Source organism: Perissodus microlepis, chromosome 7 (genome assembly GCF_051167445.1).
Source record: "Perissodus microlepis isolate ML-2025 ecotype Zambia chromosome 7, ASM5116744v1, whole genome shotgun sequence".
Lineage (NCBI taxonomy): Eukaryota > Metazoa > Chordata > Actinopteri > Cichliformes > Cichlidae > Perissodus > Perissodus microlepis.
This window is the reverse complement of record NC_140467.1, coordinates 3,937,236-3,953,083: the sequence shown is the minus strand read 5'-3', so window position 1 is coordinate 3,953,083 and position 15,848 is coordinate 3,937,236. Positions and strand designations below refer to the sequence as shown.

Here is a 15,848-nt window from a genome sequence, read left to right as displayed (position 1 = left end):
CATTTCCAGTTTGGTTTTGTGATAGGCTTGTTTCCTTGTTCTGTTACCTGGGTGACACATTCAAGGATTTCTAAAAGCACAGCTGGTGCCTCCTGGCTTGAGTAACCTTCCTGTTCCAACACGCCTGAAACATTTGCTCTTTGTAGGCTCCTCCTAAATAGCACAATTGAATGTAGACTACGGTGTCGCAAACACGCAAGTTACAAAGACAACCGGATTGCGAAAGCCAAGGCACTTTTCACGCCAATTTCTTATTCGTTAAACCAACGAGTGACTCCATCTGTCCTATCAGTTAAAGCATTGTCTACCCCTATTTGAACAGAAATACCTCATCATGAAGATGTTTACTCTGAACATTTTTTATTTAGTTTTCAGTCAAGGTTGTAGTTTCTTCTTTAATTTGTCACTCGTTTGTGTATTTATAAAATGAAATCATATCCTTAGGTTGCTAAACAGGTTTTACGCACTTAAAGCGCTTCTTTCTTCGGTATGTCCTCGTTTTTCTCACGTTGCCTTCTCTTCTTCACCTTTAATTGTAGGCCTACTACAGCAGGACTCGGGAGTGGCTTTTAGCGACCTCAGGGTGCGCCCTGAGTACAGCTGCGCAATGATCGCGGGTGAGCGCATAGGTGGGATCTGGGACAATGAGATCGTAACGCCGGAAGAGCCTAAACAAGTTTAAAAAGGGGCTTGTGCTGTACTGCCTATCGAGTTTATAATAGATAAGATGAATACGCGAATCAGACCGGGCTATCACCGCCTGGAAATTAACAAAACATCATGGGAAGTACCGGAGCGGTACCGGGATCTGAAGCAGGTGGGGACCGGAGCGTACGGGACGGTATGGTAAGTGAAACCTTAAGAAATTGGAAGAAACTATTAGCCGACACCACTGCTGGTTAATGTGGAGCGGGGAAACAAAGAGAGCGACGGAACAGATGGTGCCATACAGACGGCTGCACTGTGCCACAGTCAAACAAAAGAAAAAGTATCTACGGTCCGCTGAACACATGCTGCTTCACTTCCTGATATGATGGAGACACTTGCAGCAACACTACTTGCGTTCTACATAATCACCCTGACAGCAACAGAGCTTAATTATGAGCAGCACATTTGCGTGTGAAATGGCAAAGCTGAGCCAAGTTTAATAAAAGCACGATAGTAAAAAGCGGCATTTCAGGCACCTTTGTGCGTCTCGCAGCATGCGGACCCTTTGTTATCAATGATTAACGTCTTGGGCGGACACTGACCGACTGAATACAACTTAATAACACATGAACAACTCCGTTCCAGCCAGAGATCACTGCCGAGCCACGTCAGAGCAAGTAGGTGTTTGCCTGTAAACACAGATTTGGACTAAAAAACACAATTCCTCAACCGAAGTAAGGAAACAACTTTTCAGTTACACAGCCTAACCAGGAATGTTCCTTGTCTAGATTTCCTCATACAGGAAATAATAATGGGATATTTTTAAAATTTGTCTCACGCCATCGCACATGTATAGTGCTGTGCAGATATCTTGATATCTTTGCTTCCAAGAAACCAGACTTTCTTTAATATTTTTAAATGCTCTCTGGCATCAGTTATCCAGGCTTTCCGAAAGTCTTTCAAAATTAATTAGACATTGGCTTCTTTTTCACTAATTGTAAGTCTATTCCTTGAATCTGACCATTTTCAGAGGAATGTTGATCTATGAATCATTCAAGCATAAAAGGAGGCACCGATGTTGAGTGATTAACCACTGTTGTGTAACAAACAACTTAACAAAGAACTGGTTTTAGACACTATCTTTAGGTGCTTTGATACTAGTGGCCCATCACAAAAACAAATAATTTGTTTCTATTTCTGTTTCTATTTAGCTGAATCTAAGTAAAATCCCAAATATAACAAGAATGAAATAATATTTTTAGGTAGAAACGTGGCCCATGTTGGTTTGGTGAACAGTGTTTGCTTTAAAAAATAAACAAACTGGAAAAGAATAAGTGGCCAGCTTAAAAAACTGTCTATAACACATGAGCAGTATCTGAAAGTCATGTCCTTAAGAAACTCGAAAAAATCCAGCAAACCCCTGACACAAGACTCGAGAGATGCATCTGGCACTTCAGTTAATCCATTTACTACTTGCTGAAGCCTCATCAGAAATGGTCTCAGTGAAAGGATGGCTGTCAGGAAGTCATAAGGAATGAAAACAGGGAGAAAGGCCAAGGTATGTCAAACTACACTGAAAATCAGTGGTAACAGGTCCTACGGAGCGATGAATAAGAATGTTTAAAGTTTTGGTTTAAATCTTCGATATATAAGAAGGAGGTTGAAAGACAAATACAACAGTGAGTGTCTACAGCCAACTGTAAAACACAGTGGATACTAGGTCATGGTTTGAGGTTCTATTCATGTCAAAACTGATGGAATTATGAATGCAAAAATGATTTTGATCCACCATGGAAAAGCGCCTGGAAAGCATCGGATTGCCAGTGGCTTCATTTTTCAGCATGTCAGTGATTCCAAAAACACTGCTAATGTAGTAAAAGTATACCTGGATAGAAAAACACCCAACAGACAATGGAAAACTATCAGTCATGGATTGTCCTCTGCAGGGTCTGATCCTTAACATTATTGAAGCCGTGAGGGATCATCTTGACAAAGAGCCAACAAAGAAGAGTTTTGAAGAAGCAGAACTATTCCTGAAGCTTAAAGAAATGAAAAGAAAGCTTGCCTAAGAAACTTTAGGCTGTGTTGAAGAATAAAAGCTGTCATACAAAATATTGACTTTTATGTTTGTTAGAATTTCACAAATTCACATATTTTCATTTATGTTTGTACATTTCAATAAATCATCTGCTTCTAATTTTCCTAGCAAAATATTTAAAAAATGCGAGTTGTCTCGAAACGTTTGCACAATATTGTGTTCATATCTCCTTCAGCTCTGCAGTAGACTCAAGAACAGGAGCAAAGGTGGCAATCAAGAAGCTCTACAGACCGTTCCAGTCTGACATCTTTGCAAAACGGGCCTACAGGGAGCTGAGGCTTCTCAAACACATGAAACATGAAAATGTGAGCATAAAAAAGTCCAAACTTGTTAAAATGAGCAAACTAATTTCTTTATAGACACATGCCTCATATGAAACGTTGATTTGATGTCATTTCCTCCTGATGCAGGTGATTGGCCTGTTAGATGTGTTTACAGCTGACCTCTCTCTGGACAGATTTCATGATTTGTAAGTACTTGTTCTGCCACTCTGACAGAAGCATGGAGATATTAAAACTGTGTTCTCTGCAAATCCTCAAGGGCATTTGTAAAGTTTTAAATATGATTTTTTGTTATTTTCCAAGTTATCTGGTGATGCCCTTCATGGGGACAGATCTGGGGAAGCTGATGAAGATGCAGAAGCTCTCAGAAGAAAAAATTCAATATTTGGTTTACCAGATGCTTAAAGGGCTCAAGGTAAGGAGCTCTGCTTTGATCAGCTGCCAATCCATTATTACTATGTTAAAATATTCAGCTCGTTGCATTCCTTTATTACAGTATATCCATTCTGCTGGTATCATTCACAGGGTAAGCTCTCTTTAATATGTATTTTTCACCATACATATATGTGAAATATGTGAAAAGTATTAAGATAAATGGTTGTTGGTGTTTCTCTTCCTACTATGGTGCGGCGTTGCTTGTCTTTTCATGTCAACATTTGCAGGACCTCAAACCAGGAAATCTCGCTATCAACCAAGACTGCGAGCTCAAGGTACACACGAACACACTCTGATAAAAAAACAATCATGTCTCAGTTTTTGTTTTATTTGCGTGCACTGTCAAAACTGAGTTCTGTAATAACACTGATAACTGCACGAGACAGAATTTCATTGACGTTTGTATATTTTTATATTAAGTCCCTACTAAGACTTTAATGTTAATTTTACTTTAATGTTTGTTGCAGATCTTGGACTTTGGCTTAGCCAGGCAGGCAGACAGTGAGATGACGGGGTACGTAGTAACTCGCTGGTACAGAGCCCCAGAGGTGATCCTGAACTGGATGCACTACACTCAGACGGGTAATGTAGAGCTCATTCAGGGGCGAAAAAAAAGCACTCTTACTGTGATCTTTCTATCTGTGTGTCAAGTTCAGCGCTCCCCATTAGCACCAAATCACTAACAGCACAAAGTGGTTGTTCTACTCACTGTGTGCTTAACTCCATTTCCTAGATGTTCCTTTGAACAGTGCCCGATGCTTGTAGGTGGAGAATATTAGCTGTAGGGAAAACAAGGCAAAGAGTTTGTCTAGCTTTAATTTTAAATTAACCCTAAAGTGTGGGATTTTTGCTGCTGGGTTATTCCATTAAAAATCAATGAATCCCCTCTTTTCAGAGTACGTGGGGTGTGTTGAAATGTGGGGCTTTTTATGTTCTCTTATTTTTCCAGTATTTTTTTGAGCTCTTTTAACTCCCTGACAGAAGATAGTCCCATTAAATGTTCAAAGGAAAAAGTGCAACAATTCAATTGGCAGGACATAGAGAACACCGAGTCTTTGTACCCTAAATGTTTGATCTGTTTTCTGCTAATTCGTTAGATGAAACTTCACAAAGCCAATTTTGGGTAATTTTCAGGGACCAAATGGGATAGGAGGGTGGTCAAATCAAGTTAAGGTCTCCTTTATGCCTCTATTCTGATGCCAGGCTCATCTTCTGTCTCAAAATATTTTTTTAATGTTTTTTCATACTTACCAATTTTTTATTTTATATACTTTTTAGGGAAATTAAACTGACCAAACAAGCACTATTCATGTATGCAATATTCTAAAATGTGTGTTTTGCAACTGTGCAACTATCTGCGATTGGTCATAAGCAACATGCCCAGTCTCCATACATCAAAATCTTGTGAAAAAAGGATTTTTCTGTCTGATCATCATGAGAGTGTAAAGCTTAGTCCAGATGGGAATATAATATAAAGAGTCAACATCTCAGCAAGCTTTGTGATCTGTTACTTTCACAAATGACACGTGTCACAAGATGACCTACTGTCAAAAATGTTTATGTGACAGACTTGGAGCAATGATTAAAAACTTGCAGCCAGACCCGGTTTATAACTAACGTTTACAACAGCAATCACATCCTGACCCTACGGCAACGCTTTCAGTGTTTGACCCAATGACGTTTATAGCAAAAAAGAAAAGGGCAAGTTTTAGGATCCAGTAAGACAGTCCTGCAGAAATGAGAGCTATTCTCCAGTTCATGAGCCCCAGCTGAAAATGTTCAAGTTGTCGTGACAGTCGTCAAGAATGGCAATATAACTGCGACAACATGAGCAGTATTAGCAGTTAACACTGGTCCCTTTGTGACTGCTGTCTATGACAGCAGGTGGATATAGTGATATATTTGAGAAATAGATGTTGGGGTTCTCAAACAAACACAGAAGGATCCAAAAAGAGTACAAGTACTTTCATATTACGACATAAGCCATGAATGTTTACAGAAAGTAGACCTATTTAAGTTTTCTGTGGTTAATTATCAGAAAATAGACTAAACATCCAAGTTAACATCTACACATTACAATTTGCAAAAATGTGATATATCCTGTGATAATTGATTCTCAGCTGGTTATAGAATAAATCTTAGTGAACAAAAGAAAGATTTTGGCTTTAATTTGTAGTTTTTTTTTAGTTTGGAATGTTTTTGCTGTTTTGTCACAGAGTTTAAATGTGTCCAGTCCTGAAGAATTTATTTTTATTTACTACTAAAGTTATTAGGGAATAAAAATGCTGGAAAATAAGGCACTTAAACAGTCCCTGATATTAATCTATGTCTTTGAAGGGTCTGTAACTTGGACGATTTTCCCCTCACAGCAGATGTCTGTCCCACTGTTGCTAAGTGCTATCTCTCAGGGGATCGTCTGATTGTGGTGGTTTTCCCTCTAATGTTGTAGCATCTTTATCTTAAAATTTAAAGTGTCTTGAGGTGACTGTTGTTGTGAATTCACACAATAAATTAAATTAAATTAAATTGAGAAGAATGAATTAAAATATGCTAAAGTTATTATACAAAAAGAAGATGTCAGTAAGGTGAGATAAGAAAGTGGCCAAAACTACTAAGAATATCTTTTTAAAATGAAAATTATCTTGTGAGTTTTACTGTTAAGCCCGGTGTTGTCTTAGTTATTATCCACTAGGTGGGGCTGTTGTAACACTTTGTTTTAGAATGGATTAGTAAATGTGTGGTGTTTTATCAACTCTGCTTTTTATTTCTTCTTTCTCAGTGGACATTTGGTCAGTGGGCTGCATCATGGCAGAGATGCTGCAAGGAAAACCTCTTTTTAAAGGCAGTGACCGTATCCTTTCACTTTGTTGACCCACAAGTTATAAAACAAAGATGTTGCTTTTGTCTAACCTAATATCTTTTTTATTGTACCTTTTTATTCTTATTTGAGCCTTAACACCTCTTCTTCAGACCTAGATCAGCTGACTGAGATCATGAAGCTCATAGGAACACCATCACAGGAATTTATATCAAAACTAGACTCTGAGGATGTGAGTTCCAAAAATGTGTAACTTTGTGGTCCTAAAGATTGTTGTGGTGCTTAGTTGTGCTTGAAACAATGACATTTTAGGAACTGGAGGCAGATTTGAGTGCTTTGTTGGACTTTATTGGTACAGTATTAAGTTAATAAACACATACCTAATATGGAATTATCATATTTTATGCCTATTCGTTGTCCTCTTTGTCTCTTCTTAGGCAAAATCCTACCTCAAAAGCCTTGGAAAAGTGGAAAAGAAAGACTTTCAGAAGGTGTTTTCCACAAGTAATCCACAAGGTATTACATACTCAGGCCTTTAATTTGATGTGTTTTCATTTTGGTAAACAAACTCAAAATGGATTTCTGTTGTCATCATTCTCACTCAGCCGTGTCAGTGCTGGAGCGAATGTTATTGCTAGATCCAGAAAAACGGGTAACTGCTGCAGAAGCTCTCACGCTGCCTTACTTCACTGAGTTTAGAGACCCAGACGAGGAGACGGAAGCACAGCCATATGATCACTCACTAGACAATGCAGAGCTGACTTTGGACCAGTGGAAACGTAAGAATGAAGGGGCGTAGGGAGTGGTTGGGGGGGCTGATGGACTAATGGATAGCCAAGAAAGTATTGAGGTTGCAATTTCAGATGGACAGAGGCAAAAGGAGGTGGAAAGTGTGAGCTACGTGCTATTGTTTAATATCCTGCTGTGCTGCTTTCTTTAGGTCACACCTTCACAGAGATCTTGTCTTTCAAGCCTGTTGTGCTGGAAGCCAAGGACCCTTCCAAGGAAACCTCACTGTAACATGCACAGAGCTGACACTGCAACCTGGAACCAGAACAAACAAACACGTTTTTTTAATGACAATCTCAACTATGAAAACTCAACTTAATGAATGTAAACTGGCCCTGTTCTCATAAGTGCAAGCTGCTGTGGGATTTTTCATGACAGTTAAGTAGACACTTTATTTGTTCTAAAATAATAAATGTTTCATTAAAATACAAAGTCTCAGCTGCAAATCAAGTGGCTTTATAGTAACACGTTAAAGGACTGTGTGAGTACATATTACCCAAAGTTTATAGGTTCAGAATTCTTTGGACAGATATGCATGAATATTAAACATCTGTGGAGAAGTTAATGAAGCCATTAACCTATAAACATCAGTCGACACTTGTATCATCCCTGGTGGTGCTCTCCTCGGCTACAGCCCTGCCCTATAAGCTGTTAATTGTCATGGGTCCTCCTGCCTTTAGTCTAATATTCAGTAAGAGGAATAGAGCTCAGCTGGATTATCAAATCAAGGACAGCTTAGAGAAAAACTTTGAACACTGACAAGGAAACATGTCCACATGCTTCCTTGAGAGTATTGCCATGAAGTGGAGCTTTGAAGTGCAAATGAGTTTCCTGTCATCTCAAAGATTTATTCACCTGTGTTCACCTTTGACTTTGGCAAATCAACAACCTTTAGTATCTCTTTTATCATTTTATTCCTTGTACTGACAGAAAACTTTACCTTAATCTAAAAGGTCACATGTGACCATTTGCTTGTCCATCTATTTTGTGTGTCTCTCCAACCAGAGCTTTGGCTGTGGAAGGATTCACGTCTCTCTATCTCACAAAAAACACGTTCACTACTGATGCAAAGCTATTCACAAACTCATCGTGACTTAAAGCAGATACTTGGAATTTTAATGTTGCATTTGTTAATTTATTTTTGATTTGTGCTTGAATCACAGAACCTGAAGGAAAACAGTAAAAACAACACAGAACTGTTCCAGTTTCAGTTTCAGTTAAATTTCTGTCAAAGGGGTACAGATATTTTTTTCTAATAGTTCTACTGAATCCATGACTATCTATCACCTGGTACAATTTAAGTATTCCCACCTTTATTGAAGAAGTTTAGTATTTTAGAAATAGAAATACTTAAATTCATTAAGAATCTTTGAAAAAAAACCATTGTTAATAGGATGCTGTTGAGTTAATTGTATTGTATTTAAAAGTACAATTATTAACAAACACTTGTAATTTATGTTAATATGTTTTTTTGCAACTTCCTCATTATTTGCAACTTGTCTTGAAGTGTGTGCGTGTGGGTGTGTATGTGTGTATGTGCACTGTGGTTCATGTGAAATCCCTCAGCAGGGTATGCACAAACATTCACATTTTAATTTCAAAACCAAAGGTTTCTGATTGTTTAGACTTTGTAAAGGTTGCAAAACACACCTTCTCTAGTTATATGTGAACAAATGTTTCCAGCGACACTTGTGCAGTTTTTATATTAAAGGTTCTCTTTGAAAATGTCTTTTTTTTGCGGTGGTTTTCCGAGCAGATGTTCTGTTTAAACGGTTCATCATATACAGAACCTTAAGTTACGTTTGACCTTAGTATCTTCACTTTCAGGCCAAACAATGAAAACAACTTATAATGAACAAAATGGAAGAAATAATCAATATAAGGCTGGATATCCCACTTCTGTTGTTACGAGTTCGGTATATACTTGTAAAAGCAACATATCCATGTCCTTAACAAACATACAATTTAACACTAGGGGGCAGCATGTAAACAAGCAACAACATGGCTGTGCTAAAAACTGTGATGTGGGTTGACCCACCTTTTAGGTCTTGACTGAAATAGCTTTACAAAAGAGTAAGTTCTTTTCTTTTTTTTCCATTAGCTCTACCAACAGGTCAAACCTTTGATTTTTGGACAAATACTTGAAAACTGGCATTTCCATCAGCCTACATACACCATGTTTAATGGCAATAAGTAAATGTTATTATGCTCAACACTGATAAACTAAATAGTCCATCTGGCAAACATCAGCATGTTAACATTGTCATAGTGAGCATGAGAGCAAACTGTTTTTAGCCTTTTATTCTCGGAGGACAGACTTGTTATTTTATTTTTAATGATCAAACCGGTCAAAGATAAGTTGTCATGGTAGTATTACAGTGATTTATTGTACTTTAGTTAACACTAACAACTTTGTACTGAATATGATTGATGAGCTCAAGAAACAAATGTTTTAACATTCTTGCAGATTTCATCTTTGCCTTTAGATTCTGCTCATTCCTCAACCTTCTGCTGGATAGTGTTGAATTTAACAGGCTAGTGAACTCCAGATCCTTGACTCCAAAGGGTGACTCTCCAGAGGACAAGCTTCCTTCCTGGGCCTGAGCTTCTCCAAACCAAACCCTGGATGTTGTGTCCTCACACACGAGGTTGGGGTGATGCTGAATAGTTCACAGAGAAGTCACAGAGTTCTGTTCCCGCTGCAGACAGGAAAGCAGAGGGGAGAGTATTCTCCAACACAGCAGCACATGGATAGATTACCTCTCTTGTTTGTTAATCCTGTAGCTTATTTTCAGCGTGCTGGATTCCAGCACCATATTTCCAAAGACGCATGTGTATAGAGTTCATACGTGTACACCAGTACAGATGGATACAACTGGCATGCACAGTTGGATGCACATCTCACACACTCATTTATTCACATCAGAGTGCCAGTGACTCAAGAGGGAGCATGTGTGGAATGACAGCAATGCCCAAACACTGATCTGACCCAGGTCACTCTCCTTTCTTGAAGGGGAATGTCATAAATTATAACTCTGTTTACTTCATGCGTCTGGGGGAGGTACATCACCATGAATCTCAGCATGGTGAGAGGATTAACATTGTCTTTGCTGGGGTGCTTTGTAGTGCATGCATCCCTAGAGTTCATTTTAGTTTGTCTGCATGAAAAATTTTCCTTTGAGCGTAGAAATTCTACAGTTTGCATCATTTGTCTCGGAGCAGAAACTCAGACAGCTAAAGATTTAATAAATAAGAGCCAGTGCTGTCACCACGAGAATGAAATCAGTTCTTTATAGCCATCCAAGTTCATCAGGTTTTATTGAAATAAACCACAGTGACAGAATACCATCAGTGACAGTGTTTATTCTCCAGATAATCTGAGTTGTCATGTCCTTGCTGGAGATAAAATAAACAGATTCAAGGGCTCGGCAGCGATAAATTGATTGGCGTTTTACCAGGAGCTGAAGTGAAAGTCTGCCAGCTTGCTGAATGTCCTTGTCATTGTGTGTTTGAGAGCTTTTACACTGAAATTTTATTTTTAAATAGCAGGGTATTTGTGTACATGATGTTCACCATGCAGCTATTTTCTTGGTTCCATGTGTCATTTTGGATCTGTGTGGCTGTGGCTATTCACTGGCATAAAGAGAGAAGCAATAAAACGTTTTCTTATGCATGTATTTTCTTATAAATGGCTGAGCGCATCAAGAACAATGTGAAAATTCAAATATTCTGTATGACAGTATGAATATATTTAGCGCATATCCCTGCAACTACTGGCAAGAAACAGGTGGATTTTTTAGTAAGCTTGCTCATATTGAAGTGGATGCAATAATTTTTTCCCAGTTTGAAAGGGAGAGGAAATTATCTGTAATCATTTCCGAAACTTTGCAAGTTAATATGTTTTCTGTTTGTTTGCTTTAGCAAATTAATACTCGTGTTTAGAACTTTCTAGCTTCAGTGTTATTTCGTTTGTGTTTATATCCCAGTGTTTCTGTGTGTGTCCACATCTCAGTGTGTATGAGTGGAGGTCAAGCTCACTGAACCCTGATAATAGTGAGCCACACAATTGGCCGACATGAGAGTTTTTTGTCTAACTATGTCACCCACATCCTCTCAGACCTTCTCCAATCTTTCTCTTTTCATTAATGTTGCCCTGATCATTGTAAGATGTATACAGAAGCAAACAAGTCCATGGGATCCTTCAGGAGGAGAGCAGGACCTGCTGCACACAGTATAAAGGAAATTCCAGAGGCTCACATGGAACCACTGTTAATACTTTGGGGAGATACTCCAACTCACTGAACCCACCAGGATGTGGGTGGGTTGAAAAAGGACATAGGGAAGAGGAAAGGATTGGAACAAAGGGAAGAGTAAAGAGATGTGAAATTAGAAAAGAAAGATAGGCCACTCTGGATGAAAGTCAAGGAAGAGGAGATGAAGAAAAAGACTGCAAGAGATACAGAGGGCCTGAGGGAAAGGGCACTTTAGTTTACATTAGCTCATTCATTAGCCATCCACAGCTTGTTTGAAGACTTCTGTGGAATATACACAATGTTAAGAGCGTCTGCAACAGATTGCATTCTCTCTCCGAGGATAACTCAGTTTCCATATGTGATGTGTTGACGTATGGGCTGTGGTGTGTCACGTTTAAGACTGATGGGAGTCAGCCACTGAGTAGGAGGAATCATTGTAGTTTTAAATAGAGGACAATGTGTTGACCACAGCTTGCTTTTGAGACTTGCAATATGTGTAACAAGTAAATATATCTCTATCTTATTGACAGGAGTTGTGATTTTATGTAATTAAAGGTACAAGTGTTTCTGCAGTGGGTGCTGTTAGGAAGCTTTTTCTTGTCTCCTGGATTCGATTTTCTATCAACAAACTCTTTGTGAACACTGTCTATGCACTTAACTAAACTGCCTCACTTTAACAACTCTCTCAATTATATACAATAAATAATATGATAGTTTCTAAAAGGTGAAAGTCAGGCACTGAAACAAATAGCTGTAAAAAAAAAATACAGGAAATGGAATGTAAATTGTAATGTACTGTTCTTTGTGAATACAGTTAAATGATGTAAATGCGGGTGTTCAAATTAACAGAGGTAGCACAGCAGTAGTACAAGGATAGTACAATGATTTACTTTAGCAAGTGTAAAGACTGTAAAGGGGAATGTCGATGTTGAAACTAAAATTATTCACTTAGAAGTGCCATAATTCGGTTATTTCTTCTTTAGACTTTGATTGTTGTGGATGTGTAATGTGGTTCCCAGTTTGTGTATAAGCCTTAGCTGCTGCTCTTCCATATTCATTCATTATGTCTGGCCACTGGTCTTTGTTAGGGTAAACATTAAAATTCTAAAAATAACAGCATTCCTGTACCTGTGTGGTGCACGGAGTACAGGAATTGTGACAAAGCTGTACAGCTGAGGACATGTGCTACACTTTACAGTAATCACAGCAACATAACAGCTGACAGTATTACGTTGTAATCATATAGTGAAAATGAAGTTCTTATCTGCTACATTGTTTCATTTAGTGCTTGTCATTCACTTTCGTGGGATATGTTTCACTTTTATTAGAAATAACAGACTGAGTTTAAGCAAGCCTCTAAAATCCACTGTTCTTTTCACTATCAAACTCTTGCCATCCCCCCTGCAGGCTTGAAAGGCAGTTGTTAAAAGTTTGTAGTTTCCTCGCTGCAGCTTGAAGTCATTCTGTTCAAATGGATTCCTATGGTGACAAGTTTTCACGGTGGGAAAAAAAAGGAATCAAAAGGCCCACAGGAATTCCCAGAACATGTTCCACTCTTCAGTCGATCCATATGCTCAGTTTGTGGAATCAATAAAGTTTATCATATCCTTAGGAAAACCAGAATCCTTGTTCACGTTTGTATGTGTGTGTATTTATATGCTTATGATGTCCTGAAGGTGAGGATGCTACAAGATTCAAAATAAGGGCTACGTCTATGTAAGTTTAACAGAAGTCAACTTTGGATAGTAAAACCAGATAGATTTTATGGCCAAGTGTGCACGAGGAGTCAGAAGTGACCTTAACAATCACTTTTTTAGGGGTCAAGACAACAATTTGGATAAAAGCTCAGATGTGAGAGGTCACAGTATATCACATGACCTGTGATTTTAAGGGAGCTGCTTCTGTGACAGGGTGAGTGTTTGATGGAACGTGAAATATCCAGAGGAAGAAAATAAAAACAGTCAGAGTTGGCTGCTTTAAAGTTCTTACTTCTTAAGCTTATATAAGTGGGTTTCATAATATAAAACCCAGTATCACGGCATATTGTAAGTACTTGTTTTAATGCCAGATGGCTTCTATACTGTGTTTCCTCTGATATAAACAAGGCAAATTGTTTGTCTCTCGTATGAATGTGAAGGTTGAAAAATAAACGGGTGTTATTGACAGTAGTGGATAAAAATGTAACCACAGAAGTCAAATCCCTTAAACTTTGTTATATTAACCATCAAAATCTTCTCAATCTGCCCAGCTTGATGCGCTTAGAGCTGATGATTGCTTTCAGTTGTACGTTCTTACTGGAAGAGCTAAAACTTCACATTTTTTCCTTACTAAAACCCGTCCATGCTGAATAAAGGAAACTCTCTCCAAAACACATGCACTGGTGGTATGGCAGAGAACAAAACAACCCTCCTTTTTTCCAAATGGGGGACTGATGGTAGTGGTGAGGAATGTCAGCATCTGTGTTGAGGATATTTTCTGTTTTATGGCTGTTTACTGGGAGATGCCAGCGAGTGCTGTGGTGAGAGCCCAGGGACTGGGCTACAGCCCCAGTCTCTCTGCCTCATGTCTGTCCACGTGGGCAGGAGATACCACACCAGACAGTTTTTAAATCTAGTCACCGCAAGTTAGTAAAAAGACAGTATGCCTTTGTTTTCTTTTTGTTACCCTTGGTTTCTTTCTGTTCCTACATTCATGTTTATGACTTGGCTCTCTGCTCTTATGACATAATGCGGAGTATCTGGTTGCTCTATAAATACCCACATGTTTTCCTACTGTATAACAAGTATTGAGGATATTATTACAAGACACAACACTGATCATGTAATTGCTTTGTAACCAAACTTTACTGACATGACCTCAAGGGAGTGGCAGTGGTTAAAAAAAGAGGCACAACTGATCAAAATAAGCTGCTCACATTATATTGGCAAAGTCTAAATTTTCCTCTCCAGGGTCAGACTGTCTGCTGACATGGGCTGCAGTTTTTGGCTTGACGTGGCCGTGTTTTACAGTAAGGTGGAGTGGATCTCCTCTGTTTAAAAATTAATAACAACAATAGACAAACGAGAGAGGAAGTTGTGTGCGTGGCACATGTGCTGCGTTATAGATTGACAGGATGTTTAGCAGGAATCATGTGGGGTGACCCCAGTCCCTCATTGTCACTTCATAGAAGACCAGTGATAATGTGGCTAACATACAGCCATGTGAGAAACAAAGTTTTCACACAACTCTATACAGTACTGTGGAAAAATAAGTACACCCTTAATGTTTCCATAGTAATAAAAAGAAGCTAAATAGCAGCCAGATGCAGCTAATCAAGTGTACTTGAGAAGCTGATCAGCACTGTGACCACCTCAATAAGAGCAAAAGTTTTGACCATTTGCTAGTCTGGAGCATTCAGAGGAGTGAATGTCAGAGCAAATTCGTCCAAAGATCAGAGACCATGCAATGCTCAGAGAAAAGTCAAAATAACCAAGAGCTGTACAGGCCTCAGCTAGCGTGTTAAATGTTAAAGTTCATGACAGCAAAATTTAAAAAACATTGAACAAGAATGGGTTCTGGAATGAAAAGACAAAGCCTTTTCTTTCTACAAAGAACATAGCAGCACGGCTTAGGTTTGCAAAGCTGCATTTGAAAAACCACAAGACTTCTGGAAGAATGTCCTTTGAACAGACACTGCCAAGGTGGAGATTGTTGGCCATAATGCACAACGCCATGTTTGGCAAAAAAATATAACATATCAGCACAAATACTTAATACCAAATATCAAGTCGTGGATGTATGATGATTTGGGTTTGTTTTACAACCACAGGACCTGGGCACCTTGCAGTCAGTGAGTCAACAACGAGGCCATCAATCCGACAGCTAAAGCATGGCCCAAATTATCCAACTGCACAGTGATCTCAAGCACGCCATCAAATTTACAACAGAATGACTGAAAAAGAGAAGAATCTAGATGTGACAATGGCACAGTCAAAGTCCAGACCTCAGTACACCTGAAATGATGTGACTGAACCCTAAGAGTGCTGTTATGTAATGGACTGCTAATGCAAACGTCAACAAACTGAATCAGCAGCGTAAAGAAGAGAGGGTCAGAATTCCTCCACAATGATTTGTGAGACTAACATGGTCATAGAGATTTACAGAAAACAATTACTTCAAGTCATTGCTGTTAAAGGTGGTTCTACAAACTATTACATCACTTAGTGAACTTAGCTGTTCACAAGATTGCATGCCATGTTAATACTTTCTTTTTCACATGACCTGTCTCTGACTGTCAGGTTGTATGTAGCCAAATATCTGCCTAACCAAATAATAACTAGTCCCTGAACATTCATGAGATAACATTTTCTATTTTGTGTCTACAAGCTGGTAATGATGTTGAAAAAACAAGTTATCTCCTGAGTATCAAACAAATGTTCCAACGTTGGTTTGTAAAGGTCTCAGGAGCTCAGTTAAATATAGAGGTATTGTCTCAATATTTGTAATTTCTTGTTGGATTTCAATCCATTTTAACAAAGAAGAAAATG

The 15,848-nt window shown here is 38.6% G+C and overlaps 1 protein-coding gene across 1 annotated transcript; it reads left to right on the top strand.

The window, feature by feature from the left end:
• Window positions 1–247: 247 nt before the first annotated feature.
• On the top strand, window positions 248–8,796 carry mapk12a (mitogen-activated protein kinase 12a). The gene is made up of 12 exons (XM_084932890.1): window positions 248–846; window positions 2,922–3,051; window positions 3,157–3,215; window positions 3,331–3,442; window positions 3,524–3,553; window positions 3,690–3,737; window positions 3,930–4,044; window positions 6,242–6,313; window positions 6,433–6,512; window positions 6,718–6,796; window positions 6,886–7,059; window positions 7,221–8,796. Exons 1-12 carry the CDS (start codon window positions 728–730, stop codon window positions 7,298–7,300), a joined length of 1,098 nt encoding a protein of 365 aa, XP_084789016.1. The 5' UTR covers window positions 248–727; the 3' UTR covers window positions 7,301–8,796.
• The last annotated feature ends 7,052 nt before the right edge of the window (window positions 8,797–15,848 follow it).

Bases quoted from the DNA above. Each gene is read 5' to 3' on its own strand.
- mapk12a (XM_084932890.1), top strand. From the start codon at position 728: ATGAATACGCGAATCAGACCGGGCTATCACCGCCTGGAAATTAACAAA. The intron at 3,052-3,156 runs GTGAGCATAAAA...CTCCTGATGCAG, and splicing joins AACACATGAAACATGAAAAT to GTGATTGGCCTGTTAGATGT. The intron at 3,554-3,689 runs GTAAGCTCTCTT...CAACATTTGCAG, and splicing joins CTGCTGGTATCATTCACAGG to GACCTCAAACCAGGAAATCT.